The sequence below is a fragment of the Haplochromis burtoni genome, unplaced genomic scaffold (assembly GCF_018398535.1).
Source record: "Haplochromis burtoni strain Fernald_Lab_line unplaced genomic scaffold, NCSU_Asbu1 Contig_885, whole genome shotgun sequence".
In the NCBI taxonomy this organism is placed as follows: domain Eukaryota; kingdom Metazoa; phylum Chordata; class Actinopteri; order Cichliformes; family Cichlidae; genus Haplochromis; species Haplochromis burtoni.
In genome coordinates this window covers 79,477-96,424 of record NW_024583246.1, presented here as the reverse complement: position 1 = coordinate 96,424, position 16,948 = coordinate 79,477, and the positions used below count along the sequence as shown (strand labels likewise).

Genomic DNA, 16,948 nt, shown 5'->3' with positions numbered 1-16,948 from the left:
TAGTTCTAAAGGTTTTGGAATCAATAAAATGACAAAAGTGCCCAAATTTATGCACCTGCCTGATTTTGTTTAAACAATTATTGCACACTTTCTGTAAATCCAATAAACTTCATTTCACTTCCTAAATATCACTGTGTGTGTCTCCTATATGATATATTTAACTGACATTTTCTATTGTAACAACCAACGATTTATACAGGAAAATAATGACTATTAACAAGGTTGTCCAAACTTTTGCATCCCACTGTATTTCAGTCAGGATCGCTATAGCATAAATTTTGCATCTATGTTCCCATCTATGTATGCGTTTCATGTTCAGTCATATTGTAGTTCATACTGCACCTTTGCTTGGGTAAACTAAAGCATGAACGAGTTTAAAAAAATAAGAATTGTTAATGTCTATTATCACTTTTTAAGAAACGTTTTCCTTTTTGTCCTTGGGCTTTTCTTATGACTATTTCTATTCTCAGATTTACATTGAGATGGCAGAATCTAGTCTTGTAACAGAGGTGTTGGAGAAGATTGCTTCAAATGAACATTTATCTACGAATGTAATTTGGTATGACTTTCACTAAAATAGGGGAAGAGATGAATAAATTATTAGAATAAATTACGTATTTATTTGTTATGAAAATAGACCCTTAGACCGTCTCCTTTTTTATCCTCTATACAGGAAAAAAGTTCGACGCATTGAAACGTGAGTATTTCTCTTTCTAATATGACAATTCCTGAATCTGGGTGCAGCTTCTCCTGTAGAAGTTAAAACAGTTCTAATACTAAACATTTTGGGTTTTCGGATTCCTGGTTTGACGAAAAAATAATAGTCTCATATTATTTTGCCAAAGTATGGTTTCCTGTTGTTGTTGTTTTTTTGGGGGGGGGTTGTTTTTTGTTTTTTCTCTAATTTTTATAATGAACTGGCTCTAAAAGATGTGGAGAAACAAAACAGACAGTTTATGTAAATGTGTCTTAAGCTAATAACTGCTGAACAAAAAATTGGAAATGATATTTGTTTCTTTCTCTGTTTTGTAACATGTTATGTGTAACCATTTTTGTGAAAACAAACTTGTTTTTTGTGGACAACTAACAAAGATTTTCTGCTTTTGATTTTAGTTTGAAGAGCCTAAAACAGCGTCTGCAAGACTCCAGTGAGATTAAAGTAAATCTTGAACTGGACACCACAGATGTTAAGTTCCCGACTGTGATAAGTGGAGCACAGTCTTCTCTTTCTGATAAAGGGGAGCAAACTCTTCAGCAAACAAGTACCTCTGGTTCTGCTCAACCAGCAGTATCAGTTAGTTCGAACATTTCTAAGTCTCTCACAGCAGGACAAAGTGCAACAAGTGACCAAGAAATGGAAGAAGCCAGTGATAAACCAGGAACTGAGATTATAACATCCACCGTTGCGCTTCAGGCGAGTCAGGATGTAGAGAAGGCAGAAGGGAGGGTAGGGGAAGAAGGGTCACCAGTAATTTCAGTCACCTCTGCTGATGGAAGAACTTTTTCAGCTGCTTCTACCCCTGCTCCTCAAGTCACAAGTCTGACAAAGTCTAAGGAAATGATCAAAGAACTTCCTTATATTAATGCTGACGAGCCCATATTGATTCAGGGAACCAAGACACAGACTGTGGATAAAATGGTAATATCTGGCAAAAAGTGTATTTGCAAAGTGCCAAAAATGTTCTAACTATGACCTGCCATATTTTTGTGAAGTAAAGTAGTAAGCAATCTTTATCTTTTTAGAGCCCCAGCAAGAGAGAAACAATCTCTAGAAGTGACTTGGGTAAAGAGAAAATGGAAGAAAAGGTGAGTTCCTTACTTCTACCTTCAAATTTGGTCTGCATATATGCATAAACATACAGTGTATATAGAATCAAACCCACTAAACTATGATATGATTAGGGATGGGTACCGGTAATGGCACCGGTAGTAACCAGACCGAAAAGCAGCGCACATTGCGGTGCTTTTTTCTTTTCCTGAGATGTCATACACTTTGGATTCCAGCCAATCATTTTACCTTTGCGAGCGTAGTAGGTGGGCCCAGGTACGTACGTTCTTTTAGAGCAGAGCTACAGATTAAAAATGCCCAAAGCGAAGCGGTCAAAGTCTGGCTGTACTTCACAGCAAAAGATGTAAACTCAGCAGCCTGCAACAAGTGCTTTAAGGTGATACTGTGCAAAGGAGGTAACTCCTCAAATCTGATGAAACACATGGCGACGTATAGCATTTGTTAAAAGCCGAGAAATGCGCCGTATTTGATAGCTTGCCGCGAGACCGTGCACATCTACTGCGGGTGTGGTGCCTGTTATCGGACCCGGATTTAGCAACATCCCCCAAAAACCCGAAGATTAGAGTCCTGGCCTCTAGCCCTGCCAGTGTAGCAGAAATGATGACGGATGATGATGATGGCAGACACAGCAGTTCTTCCCTGCGTGAGTAGCTTAATGTTGTTCGTGTGTAATTTACGTTGAGTAGGCTAACCACGTTATTACATTAATGCATGTAAGGTGAACTAGCAAACATCATCATAGCTACATGCGGCTGTCCTCTTGTTTGATGGCAGATACTCCCTTCACCCTGGCCAAAAAGGCTAAAATGACCAAAGAAAAAGTGGAAAACAGCTAAACATGAGAGGTTTTTGGACAAAATTAGTTTTTTCCATTGTTTAAGCTCTGCTTCCAGCCAAGAGTGATGCCATAAATCCCCTATAGCTGCAGAAAAGGCTAACATTGTTATCTTTTTACAAAAACCAGCTGAAAATGAGAGGTTTTTGGACCAATTTTGTGTTCTCCATTCTTTAAGCACCGGTTCGAGCACCGTTTAAGCACTGGCACCATTTCAAAAGTACCGGTTTGGTACTGGTATCGGATAAAACCTAAACCATACCCATCCCTAGATATGATAATATATCTTAGAGTTTATTAGTGACAGTCTTCTGTGGTCCCTTTTATTAGTTTTTTTTTTTAAATACCTCAGTTATGTAATTGAAAATAACTCATCTCTTTAACTGGTTAAGCAGACCTGCGGAGTGGAAATAGAAAACCAAAGCCTGGTTGTGTCGACCACTACAAAACAGATCTCAACAAGGCCCTTGAACGACTCGACGAGCAGCTCATCTCCTAGTGTCAGCCAGACCTCTGTCTCTTCTTCTCTACAATCTATTGAAACTCCTCCCTTCCCTTGCCAAACAGCACAGCCAGAAAATCCAGAGGCTCCAGAGATAGCCTTACATTCTCCATCCGTTAGCTGTAAGCCTTCTTCATCAACAGCAGCAGCAGCAGATGTGACAGTAGAGACATATCAGCTTCATAGAGACGAAGAAGCAAAACCCAAAGAAAGTGCAGTAGGGAAGTCGGGTAAAGTGTTAGCAGAGGGCATTACTACAGAGACAAATAGAACAGAAACATCATTAGCTATACATTCAGCTGCACATAGTCAGGGGTTAGAGTTGACAAGCCAAAAACCGAATCTAGAAATTGATTTTAACAATGGCATACTCAAAGAGTCGAAGGAGAGGACGGAAGAAGAATGCAGAAATTATTATTCTGGCAAGTATCCTGAGGAGGAGGACTTTGAAGATTACCAAATCCTGGACTCGATTGAGGATCAATTGGATGAACAGATGAATGAAGACGGAAGCCAAGATGGCACTGAAACCAATTTATCTGGGTGTGTACAAGAGCAAGGAAACTCTTACCAGGTGATGGATAGTGTTACCGAGGACCAAGCATCTGTAGTTAAAGAGGACTCTCAAGAAGATGCCACTGATAAGGATGTGTTAGATTCAAGAACGAACCAAAGTCCAAGGATCAAGGGAGCTCGAACAACCATACAAACGCAAGGAGAAATGCAGAGGTCTTTTAAAGCCCCCGAAAATTTGGGCCAAATCCTAAATGTTGAAGAACAAGTCAACAAAGACATGTCATGCGATGCAGATTGTGCTAAACAAGAAACCTTTGAGATATTGGATTCAATTGATGATGACACTGATGACCATGTTTCTTCAGAAACACATATTTTTGATGAGCTAAATTTCAGTTTAGAGGACTTTGTCACTGTTGATGAAATTGGTGACAACACGGGAGAAGCAGCCTTCAGCCACCAAAGCCGCTCTTCTCATAAGCAGAACTCTGAAAGGAAAAGAGAAAGGCAGAGCTCTCACATTGCCTCCTCTTCTTCCTCACCCGTGCCAACTCACATCACAGTGAAAGGAAATTTGTCTTCTAATGTCTTTAAGACCTCTACCTCCTCATCTTCTCAGTCTTTTGAAACTTGTAGGAATACACACCCAAGCAAGTTAAAGTCCCCAGCCAGAGCACTGCATACTTCATCCTCAGATTGCAGGGCGCATTCATTAAAGATGGCATCAGCAGCAGAAGCTGAGACATCGGTTGACACATATAAGCTGCACAAAGAAACAAGTTCTGTTGAGTCAGAGTCAAGGCAGTCACCTGGACCTGAGAAAGGCCATAGACTGCATAAGTTGGACAGTCAAGTCATGGAGAGCGATACAGATGCAGTCAAAACCTGTTCAAAGGAATGGAGTGAAATTGGATTGGATGCTTCTGTCCAGCTATTACATGGGGTTTCTAAACACCAAGTAGCTACCAATCAAGAGGATGATCGTCTGGTTGAAAATGAAGACTCAGCAGAGAAAAGAGAGGTTGAGGAAAACAAGATTCAGATAATGGAAAATTCTGATAAATCTACAGTTCTAGATGCAGCTGATAAAATTGAAATGTCAATTACAAGTAGCAACCAAAACCCGAGAGGCCAAACAGAAGATAGAAGAAGAAAAGAAAAGGAAGAAATGTTTTCAGAAGAATCCTGCAAAGCGTCCAAAGATGCTGACAACAGAGACATGAAAGACAATTCATCAGATAGTACTGATCATGAAACCTTTGAGATATTAGATTCAACTAATGATCATACTGATGACCATGCCTCATCAAACACCAATCTTTTTGATGAGCCAAATTTCAACTTGGAGGACTTTGTCACTGTTGATGAAATTGTTGATGATGTAGAAGATATGGCCTTAGACCACCCAAGCACGGCTTCATCTAAACAGAACTCTAGAATGAAAAGTGAAAGGCAAGGTTCAAATGTTTCATCTCCTGTAAAGCAGACTTCTACAAGATCCCCGAAAGACTCCAAGAGCTCAGCAACTTATTCTTCTTTCTCACATTCCTTATCCAAGTCAATGAAAGCCACTGCGAGGAGCAGTTTATGTATGGCTATGGAAACTCCTGCCTCCTCTGTGGAAAAAGCAGCATCAAGTAACCCAAAATCTCCAGCCAGAGCATTGCAAGTTTTGTATTCAGGTTTTAGGACCTGTGCATCAAAAGCAGCTCTAAGTGGAGTTGAGACTTGTCAGCCAAATGAAGAACAAGCAAAACCAACAGAGAGTTTAGTGGTAACATCTGACCACAAACTTTCAGCCAATGGCATTGCTTTGAAAATTGTTGAGTCAAAGTCAAGCCAGTCATCTGCTCTTGAGCAAGGCCAGAAATTCTTTGGAGGTGGCTATAAGGTCTTGGACAGTATTGAAGATGAAAGTCCTGAGGAGTTTGGTGAAATGGAAATAGATGTGCCTTTCAAAGCACTAGACTGTGTAACTGAAGACCGAACAGCAACAGTTCAAGAGGCCACTCAAACAGTTAAAGATGAAGGTTCCACATTGATGCAGCTGTCCGAGGAGCATGTGATTCAAGTAGATAATTCTGATAAATCTGTTGCTGAAGATTTGGCTGAGAGAAACGAAGTGCTGGACACAAGTAAGAATCAAGCTTCAAGGAGCAGGGGCGATGGAAGGTGGGGGAAAGAAAAAGAACAACAGATGCTTTCAGGAGAAACCTGCAAAGACTCTGGCCAAATGACAAATGTTAAACATCAAAGCATCAAAGAAGCTTCACCAGATAGTACTGAAGACGAAGGCTTTGAGGCACTGGACTCGGCTAATGATTGCGTCGATGACCAAGTCTTTTCAGATACCACCCTTTTTGATGAGCAAAATTTTAACTTGGAGAATTTTGTCACTGTTGATGAGATTTTCGATGACTCGGGGGAGGACCAAAGCACAGATGTGTTATCCTCTGCTGAACAAACCTCGTTAAAATCCTTGAAAGGCTTCAAGATTTCTTTGTCACCTTCCTCATCTAAGACAAGGAAATCCACTTTGAAAAGCAGGTTGTCTTCTAATGTCAAAACGATCTCAAACCACAAAGTTTCAATAAAAGGCATTGCTAGGGAAACTATTGAGTCGGAGATAAGTCAGACACCTGGACCTGAGCAAGGCCAAGAATTACATGAAGGAGGCTTTCAGGTCTTGGACAGTGTTAATGATGATGACGCATGTTTAAAAGAGTGCAGTGAAATTGAATTGGATGCTTCTCGCAAAGTGCTAGACAATGATATCAGACACCAAATAACTACAGTTCAAGAGTCCAATCCTTTGGCCAAAAATGAAAGTTTTACAGTAAAGCAGCTGTCTGAAGATTTGATTCTGGTAGTGGACATTTGTGACAAAAATGAAGCAGAGAGCAGGGGAGATGGAATCAAGGGGAAAGATGAAATAACGCTTTTGAAGGAATCATCCAAAGCCTCCAAAGATGCTGGCTTAATTGCAGAAGGTAAAAAACAGCCTCTTGAAGAGGGAGACAACACTGTAAAAGAGGGTACTGAACAACAAACCTTTGAGATACTGGATTCAACTGATAGTTATAATGATTATTCTATTTCTTCAGACGCTCAGCTTTTTGATGAGCAGAATTTTGAGAGTTTTGTCACTGTTGATGAAATTGTTGAGGATGTGGATGACAACCAAGGCACCTTCTCATCTGAGCAGAACTCCAGAAAGAAAAGAAAAAGACAAAACTCAGATGTTTCATCTTCTGCCAAGAAGATCTCAACAAGATCCTTGAAACAGTCTAAGAACTCAGCTGCTTTATCTTCTGAATCCAAGCCCACTGAAGCTTCAGAGAAAAGCACCCTGTCTTTAGGCTTGACCACTGACTCACCAAAAAGACAAAAAGGCTCATCTGAACCAACCAAATTCAATACCACATCTATGCAATCTGCTCAGGCCACTAAGACCCCTTTATTCTCTTCTTCGCTGCCTGTCGAAATTCATGCATCGCCTTTTCGCAGAGCACAGCCACACAAGACAGAATCTCCAGCCAGAAGACCACACACTGTATCCTCAGGCCACAAGACCCATTTGTCAGAGATGGCATCAACATCAGATATTGAGGCATCTGTAAAGATTCAATATTCTAATGAATCAGAGAAAAAAAACACAGAGTGTGCAACAGCAAAGTCTGACCACAACGTGTCAGGAGAGGGCATTGCGGCAGGGGATTATGTCGGAAAATGTATTGAGGAGGAGGAGGAGGAAGATGGTGAAACTTACCAAGTCATTGATTCAGTTGATGATCAAACAGAAGAACAGCTGGATGACGATGGAAATCAAGATGGCTGTGCTAAAACCAAGTATTCAGGACCTAAACAAAGCCACACATTGCATGGGGAAGGTTATCAGATTTTAGACGATATAAAATCCACAATCCGAAATGAAATAAAACAGTACATTGAATGTCAAGACATCCAAAAAACTTCAACAGATGCTACTGAAGCATTTGAGATACTGGATTCAGTTGATGATCTGACTGAAATAGAAGATGATAACCAAAAATTTGAAACCCTTGGCACCCAAGTATCTAAAGAAGCCACAGAAGAAGAGGAAGAAGCTTACCAGGTAATTGATTCTGTGGAAGATGAGCCAGCAACCACAGAGACCAAATTGGAGGCAGACAACAAGGAAAAAAGAACAGATAAATCCAATGAACCTAAAAGAGATGATAGACCAACAAGGAGGAGTGGATCAAGGTCCAGAACATCTAAAAGTGAAGAGGAGGGGAAATTACCAATAAAAGAGGACAAGATGGAGAAAAAATATGAGACAAGAACAAAGAAAAGCAATACAGAAAAAGACAGAAATATTCTCAAGGACACTGAAAAGATCATTCATGGTAAAGTAAACTTTGATAAAGATGAACCAATTCAAGATGCTTTTACTGCAGAAAGGTCTGATAGTAGAAAGTCTGCTAGAGGATACAAAAAGGACAAACTGACATACACAGAACAATCTGAAAAGCCAGAAGCGGTAGAGACTGACAACAGCAATTCAGCCATTACAGAACAATCTACCAGTGGGAGAAAGGAAAGAACGGCTAAAGAAGTCCCAACAAAAGACAAGACTACAGCAAGAAGGAGAACCACATGGGCTGTACATTCCCAGAAACAGGATCCTGAGAAAAATACAGAAAATGAGGAGACAACGCCACCAACCGAGAAGACACCAACAACAAAGAGTGATGCCTTGATAAAAGACTTAAGGGAAGACTCTACCTATGAAATACACCCTGTGGAAGATGATGATAGGAATAATCGACCTGCAACTTCAGAAAACACAACGTTGGAAAGACCAAGGAAATATATTGAGAAAACTTTTTTGGATGACACATCTGAGCTAGTGACTCTGGATGAGGTGGGGGCAGATGAGGGTGGAGACAAAGGTTTTTTGGAGGGAGAAGAGTGGAATAGGGAGATTACGGAGGATGAGCTGCAGGAGTTTGTCACATTGGATGAGATTGGTGAAGAAGAGGAGGAGGGACATGAGGTCTGCCAACTCAACCCAGATAGCCAGTCAGTGAAGTCCTTAAACCAAGAGGTAATGTTAGCATTTAAACTGTTGCAAACATTTTTCTTTCTTCGAGAAATCTTTGTTCTGATAACATAAATCTTGATGCCAAACATTTTGGTTTTCTCTTTTTAGACTTTGTCAAATGTGAATGAAGCAGTGCATGATGAGAATGAGAAGGGTGTCAAAAAGGAGGCTCAGAAAATCTCAAGATCTAATAAACGCAAACGTGATGACAATGCAGGTTTGTGTTAGTCTTCTTACTGCTTCCATAAAAAATGTCATAAATTAGCAGCAGGCAACAGGTTTCTAATTGGAGTCAGTTGATTAATTAATCATCAGCAGGTGTGACCTCCTTTACTAAAGTTTAGTTTGCTGCTCTGGTGCATGGTAAAGTTACATCTGAAGAAGCCATACAAACCTGTGGAATAATGTCCTTTAAACACCTTTGGGTTTCTTTTATAAACCTTGGGCACCTTGCATTCCCAGAGTCAACCATGAACTCCTCTGTATGTCTGACAAAGAAAAGAATCAAGGTGTTGAAATTGCCCAGTCCTGTCCAGACCTCAACCTGATTGGAATGTTGGTTTGGGACCTTAAGAATGCTGTGCGTAAATGTGTATCCCCAACCTCAATAAACTGAAGCAACAGAGGTGTGGGCCAAATTTTTCCCACAACGATGTGAGAGACTGATGAAGTCACACAGAAAATTATTATTATTCACATGACTGTTTGTACATGGTAGGTATGATAAGCAGGCATAAACAGTGGTGCCTTCATTGATAGAAGGAGCAGCACATCTTAAAGCAGATAAGACATAAACCAGGTGAAATGGATTGTGTTAACAGCTAAAGGTTTCCAGTATAATGGAACTCTAACCATAAAAGCTAAATTACTAATTATTTTAAGGTGCAAATAAACTGACATCTGCTTACAGCCTAACAGAAATTTAAAATTAAAGGTAAGACACACTGTTAAAGACAAATCTATCACCCGTTACATGCTTTGTTAGCCAAGACAGTTTGATTTTGGTGTGTTTTGATTGGCAGATTATTATCACTATAGATTTTTTTTTTTTTTTTTTAAATGGAAAGCATTGTGTACTAGTCTGTTGTGTGAATCTTGTAAAGTTTACTCCTAAATTTACTAAAAAAGAAAATGGCAAACTGTTTTGCATTAATGTGAGTCTTTGTTTTTGTATCTCATATTAGAGGAGAATGTGAACTTGAAAAGAGATGAAGACAAGGACAAGAAAGCCATTAGAACCAGGACAAGTGGCCAAGCCAGGAAGAGGACTAGACAGATCCCTGGTAACACAAGCACAGCTTTCTGGTTTACATAATTGTGCAGAAATATTGAGCCACTTCTCATTTCTTCATACTTTGTTACTTTGTTAAATAATCTTGAGGAAATGTTCCCTAGTCTTTCAAAGTTTTTCTTTTGACTTCAGCTGCTTTTATTCACTGATTTTCAGTCCAGTCTTTATACCTGAGCATTTTCAGAGGAATGTTTTTGTTGTTGTTTGTTTGTTAAGCCACTTAACACTGACTTATGAATCATTCAAGGACAAAAAAAGGAACCTTAGTCATGTGATGAGCCAGTTGTAATCTAATGCCATGTAGTGCTGTCAATCAACAAATTGGAAACAGCTTCACGACAGCATGACAATGGTTACAGACACACGGCAGTAAAATCATACCTGGGTAGAAAAACACATGGTGGAACACTATCAGTCACGGATTGGCTTCACCAGAACTCAAGCTTTAATGGAATGTGGGATCATCTAAAGCGTGGGTGTCAAACTCCTTTTTCATCATGGGGCACATACAGCTCACTTTGATGTTAAGTGATAAGTGATTTTATATACTGTTGTTTGTTTGTTTGTTTGTTCGTTAATTAGTTAGTTAGTTTATTTGCTTGTTTTAATCAATTTTAAATCATGCTTTTTATTTGTTCTTGTTTCTAATGTCTCTGTAAAGCACTTTGAATCACCTTGTTGTTGAATTGTGCTATACAAATAAACTTGCCTTGCCTTGCCTTAAGTGGGCTGGACTCATGAAACTACATGATAGATGTGTAATTCACAGAAAATGTACCGTGGATAACATTTCTATTGTAGTCTTTGGAAAAACTGGACCTTGTATTAATAATAATAATAATAATACTGCATTTTATTTGAGGGCGCCTTACAAAAGAACAAAATTAAAAGGAGCAATAGTCATAAAATACATAAAATAAGTTAAAATTGCAAAACAGAACTTGACAACAGATAAAATCACTACTAAAGCGAATAAGCCAGTTTGAACAGATGTGTTTTGAGCTGTGACTTAAATACGGGAGGAGAGTATATTTCTTATGGCTTGATGAAGAGAGTTCCAGAGCCGTGGAGCAGAGCGACTGAAAGCTCTGTTTACATTTATATGTAATTTATATTATATTTTCGCAATATATGATCAGGAGGGAGCATGTAAATAATGAATAAAAGAGGCTCTAATACTAAACCCTGGGGCACACCAGCAGAAACAGGATAGAGACTTGAAGAGTGGGATTTAAATTGGATATAACTGAGTGCGGTCTGAAAGATATGAGGCAAACCAAGCAAGGGGGTATGACGAATGACATTGGATGCTAACCGGTTCAGGGGGATATTGTGAGAAATGGTATCATACTAAGATCAAGAAGAATGAGGATGGATAGGAGGCCAGAATCGGCTGCCATCAGAAGGTCATTGGTTGACCTTAACAAAGCAGTTTCTGTGCTATGATTGGGGTGGAAACCAGATTGAAATTGTTCATAGAGATTATGGTCATTGAAATGTAAGTGAAGCTGGGAGGCGACAACTTTTTCAATAATTTTTGAAATAAAGGGGAGATTTGATATAGGGCGAAGACTATCAAAGTTTTTGGGGTCTGCACCAGGCTTTTTGAGAGTTGGAATAACAGAAGCCTTTTTCTGACATGAAGGGACCATTCCAATTTTAAGGGAGGAACGGGATAATACTGGTTATGAGAGGAGCTAACGAGGGAAGACAGGCTTTAACTAACACAGTGGGAAGAGGGTCAAGTTGACAGGTGGATAATTTAGATTTTTTTTAAAAATATGATTAGATACGTCAGTTATAGAGGGAAGAGTAAAACCTGAAAATAACTGACAGGAACACAGTGGGGGGAAAACAGGAAGTCTACTTCAGAGTCAGAAGCTCCTACAGAGTGACGGTGGATATCTTAGCTTTTACAAGACTTTTCTGTCATTTAATTATTTATCTCTTAGTTAATTACTTTTGTGTAGTATGAATGACTGTGAGGGAGTCTTTATCAGCAGGAGACGCTGTGAAACCTATTTAAATACAGTTAAAAGCAATGTTCCCTCTAAGCTGCGCACGTGTCTCTGCGCAGAGAAAATCTGCGTTGCGCACACACACAAAAAATTCTAACCTGAATTGAAATTAAATTAAATATGTGCCGACACCGGTGTTTTAGCTAGCAAAGCGGCGTGGCTGATGTGGAGTGAAGCCACGTTAATGACAACGTGTACAAACATTGGAGATGTGAGCAGGAGAGACGGAACAATTGACGGAAAAAGTGTGGACAGTTTTTAAATTGTGTTGATAGGCCACGTAAAACCAGAGTTATGATAAAAAAATCTGCAATGTTTGGTTTTCTTCCTGAATACTACCGTTGTTTAGATTTACTGCGGGAAGAAACGGTAAAAACTGCGTTTTATAAGGAAAACGCTCGAAAGCCTGTGAGCAAAAACAAAAACAAAACACCCCACCCTTTCCCATTGGTCGAAAAATGTACCATGTCGACCAATCAAAACATGGCATTTAGTTGTTAAGAAACGGGAGGAAGTTTTAGGAGTGACGGCGGTGTTTTGAGATGTGAGAGATTTGCAGCGTTTAGCGCTAATCTTGTGTAGTTAGTGTGTAGTGTAGTCAAAAGTTTTGTTGTGTGTGTCAGAACAATGCGATGTTACAGGAGTGATACATCTCCTGTTGTCAGGCCTGCAGGTATCAGGCTTGTTCTCCTTTATCTCATAGTGGACAGAAATTATTTTTTGGAGTGGCACAAATAATTTGTGTGACATTAAATTAGATGCAGAACAGCTGATTGTTCTGTAAATTGTTTGAAAGGTTTGTTTAAAAAACCGCATTGGCTGCATTTTTAGGTAAACAGCTGCAAAAAACATTGTTGTTTGCAAAACTCAGTAACTTTTTTAAAGAAGTAACTATATAATTAATTGCCCAACATTAGTCATTATATACTGTATTTTGCAGGGAGACAGTTACAGGACTCTCTCCCAGACCACAGACACATAATACAAGTCACAGTTTTATTTAAAAAAAAAAAAATGATTCTGGGCCTTCAGCCTTATGTTTGACACCCCTGATCTAAAGGCAGTCCAGATCTGAAGAAGAGCTTTGAATGTTCATCAAGAAGCCTGGAGAACTGTTCCTGAAGACTGCTGCCACTAAGAATGTGCACAAAACTGTACAATCTGGTCAGAGGACTAAATTGTAAATCTCAAGTATTTCTTTTTCTTTTCCTGCAGTGAGAAAATCTGTTAGAGGGAAAAAAGGGGTCGCAACACACGAGAGAGAAGATGCAGAAACAGAATCACTGTCTGCCGCTTCACTCGAGTCCTCGTCACTGGACAAAAACATATCTGTACTGTCAAGTGACGACAAACCAGACAGCCAAAAAACAGAGGAGAAACCAGAGAGCCAGCCCGATGTTGATGCTGCCTCTGCTGGGCAACAGCAACAGCCTGAGTGTCTTGATAATCAGACACAGGAAGGACCGAGCAGGAGTGACGTTAAAGGTACGAGAAGCTGTTTTACCTCAAAATGTGCTGATTTTAAACCAACAAAATGTTTCAATATGATTCACTAAAGTGGATGATGGTTGTTTTCCACTTAGAATTTGTTAGAATAGAGCAAAACTGCATCCAAGTCAGTGTCTATATTGTGGTTTTCCTAACACACTCTGTCAGAAGACAGCCACAATTTGTAATCTGGAACTTGTGAAGTTAAAGTTTGTCCATCAAAAGTTACTAATCATATTACATATACATATTACATATTACAACATATCGTTAGCTTCATAGCATAAGTGCCTAAGTCATTTTTTTGTGTTTTCGGAAAACAAGACAAAACTAATTTTCTAAATATCACATGCATATTTTTAATTGATATTTTCAATTTGACCAAAAAATGACTTAGGCACTTATGCTATGAAGCTAACGATATTCTTCTTCTCTTGGCTCTCAGTGAAGGCGGTCGCACTTTTTCTCCTCTCCTCCTCACCCTTATCTTCCCTACTTAGCCTCTTGTGTCCTTGTCTTGTCTTGTGTGCATTACTTTTCCCTCGAACAGTCTCTCACTGTCGTTCTCTAAAACCTAAAAGAGAATTATGGATTTGATCAACTGGTCTCTGAATGCTATTGACACCCTTTTCTCAACGAGAAGCCTGGGCTCGGGAGAGCCTGAGTGCCCTGGAGGGACTTTCCCTGCCGGGTACACGATGGACGGGTGGCAGACCTGGAGGATCTTGTGCCTGGCGGGACTGTCTATCGAGGACGCTGAAGACATCTACCTATTCGGAACCATGATAACAGGGTTCTTGCTGATCGGAGCTGGCTTGGCCCTGACTTATCGGAGAAATAAGAGAGCGGAACCAGCTGTTCAAACCCCCCCAAAGCTGACCGCTGGAATTGAAGCGATGGGTCGAGGCGCGACCTCTCACACCGAACGCAGTATGGTTAACACCTTGGAGATGCTTACAGCTGCCGTGAAGGCTCAAACTAACACCACTGAGCGTATGATGGGATACATCAGAGAGGGGCCTGCTCATATTGACACCCTTGAGCGAAAGTTGGATCACATCGCAGAACGGCTCACTGCAGTTGTGGGGTCTCAGAATCAAAAGAATGACAACACCACGGAACAGAAGTTTGATACCATCATGGGGAGGCTCGCGGCTCTCCAACGGGAGATCGAGAGACCAGTGTCAGAGTGCTAAATTCGGAGCTGCTCGCATAAAGGAGAAATCAACAATATTCAACATTTGGACACCACGGCGCCAGCTGCTCAGGCCCGAGGCTGGAGCCCACCAAAACAACTCCCTGATAACGACTGTGTGATGACTATTCTTCCCATCCCATGCAAGGACACCTGGGTTGGCTGGAGGACTGTTTACTTAGCCTGATAGGCCGAAGGACACTGTCTCAGCTGAACTATGGACACGCACACACATACACTTACACTGATAGGCACTCACTCATCCCCCCTCCCTTTCCAACGCCTTCAATGCTTGTTTCCTGCGAGGGAACACGGCGGGTCTGTGTGCCGCGCTGGAATGGTAGCGCTGTGCAGGATGGCTGCTGTGTTCGCTTCGGATTACTCCTCACCCCCCACCCACCCCTGTAGCTTGTCATGTCTTCATAATGTTGTGCTGTGGACATTTATGTGCTCTTTGTGCAGAGGAGTTTTTTTGTTTCCTGTTCTCATGCTGTCCTACCATGGAAGCACAGCATGAGTAGGGGTCTCTTTTTTTCCTCTTGTACTTTCCCCACTGTAGTGTACATTTCAATGTTTTTTCTCTGATTCTACCAATCTCCGACCTGTATCCCCATGTAATGTTTATGCTATATGTTTAAGGTCGGGGGGGTGGTCCCATTTCACTGCAGGGCAACCTGCATGTGACGAATAAAGCTTTGATTGATTGACAATTCAAGACATTCGAGCAGCTGTAACTAGAGAAGTAAAAATATAAACTTGTTGTTGGAATAGGTACAGTTTAATTTTCAGTCATCATTTATCATTTATTAGTTGTTTTCCTTTTCTTTAGCTGTCCGTAAACGAAGGAGAGCACTTATTGAACCCAAAGCAAAGCGATCTTGTTCTCAGTCTCCTCGCATCACAGACAACTTGGATGCTGACGCGTCCCTTGGTGAGAACGAAACATAAAATAATGACGTCAATTTCAAGTCTTTCTTTTCTCTCTTAAGTTATTTTGTATGCTTCTGGTCTTCTTAGGTGATGAGCATGTTGTCCAAAAAATGGGGCTTTTCTGTAACCTCTGCTCCATTTTCTACCTGGATGAGCAAAATGCTAAGGACCTCCACTGCAGAAGCCAGAAACACCAGGAGAACCTGAAGGTACCCACAAACTCAATTCAATAAGGAAAGATCATCTGAAGGAACTGAATGTGATTTATTTAGATACTTAAAGTAGGCAGAGGGGCGGCTGATTGGCTCATAGAAGGTGGTCATGGACGCGATTGGACAGAAGCCAGGATGTTAGCATTGAGTTACTGCGTGAGAGAGAGGGAGTGATGTAAAGGAAAGAGTGGGAGCCTGAACACTAAGGAAAGCAGGCAGATGAGTGATTAAAGGTCTTTCTTATTGAGGCTTTGTAATCGAGTGACTGCACAAAAACATACAAGTGGTCTCACCTTTTTCCCCTTTCTTTTATTTCCAGAAACATCAACAGAATCTTCGACGGAGGCCTTCGAGAATGTCACTCAGAAATTCTCAAGGCTCTGTTAAGGATGAATATAACTAGATTTTTTTGTGTTCTTTCCCTTTTTTATGAGAGGTGCAAACAAAACCACGTGTCGTTGAGATTTGGTGGCGAGTGACTCAAGTTCGTGGACACGTTTAAAATGTAAACTTTCATGTGAGTAATTAGCACTCATGAACATATTCTTATAAGAAAAGAAACTAAGAGCTTTCTTTCCTCTGGTTGCAGAAGGGTTTTAGTTGTATAGAAGTTGGTAGGAAGTTTGCTTGTTTCAGGTAATTCTAACAAAAACATGACGTTTGTTTACTAAATGTTGGTTATTTTTAAGAGGGAGATAGGATTACTCACATTTCACTCTTTAGCTAACCGGATGCACGTTTACAGTTGTGTGCTCCACTTGTTTAAGTCATGTGAAACAGAAAGGATGTCAGTTTTCAGCTTCATGTACTTTGCTGCTGTTAGAGAGAAGCATGTTGTGTAGATTTATGCAAAGCTAATATACTTTTTTCCTCTTTCAGTGAGAGAGAGTATAACTATATATTTTTTTTTATGATTGGTTTGCTGTATGTAAAAGCTGTTAACTATGTTATGGTAACCCTGTAAATCTTTATGCACATCAGTGATGTTTAAATGCAACATTTTCTCCCTGCAAGTCACTACAGAAATATCTGTACACATTTCCTGTGTAACCTTGGGGAAAATAAAACACTTCCTGTTTTTTCAGC

At 40.2% G+C, this 16,948-nt stretch overlaps 1 protein-coding gene across 1 annotated transcript in view; it reads left to right on the top strand.

Annotated features, from left to right (window-relative positions):
* The window catches only part of LOC102305285, a gene marked incomplete in the record, with an annotated part of 45,457 nt that extends 28,509 nt beyond the window's left edge, over positions 1-16,948 (top strand). The window contains 11 exon segments of the mRNA XM_005950988.3: positions 471-559; positions 674-697; positions 1,114-1,639; positions 1,744-1,806; positions 3,020-8,731; positions 8,837-8,945; positions 9,913-10,011; positions 13,253-13,522; positions 15,550-15,651; positions 15,738-15,859; positions 16,182-16,948. Of these exon segments, the coding sequence (XP_005951050.2) occupies positions 471-559; positions 674-697; positions 1,114-1,639; positions 1,744-1,806; positions 3,020-8,731; positions 8,837-8,945; positions 9,913-10,011; positions 13,253-13,522; positions 15,550-15,651; positions 15,738-15,859; positions 16,182-16,265 (7,200 nt within the window).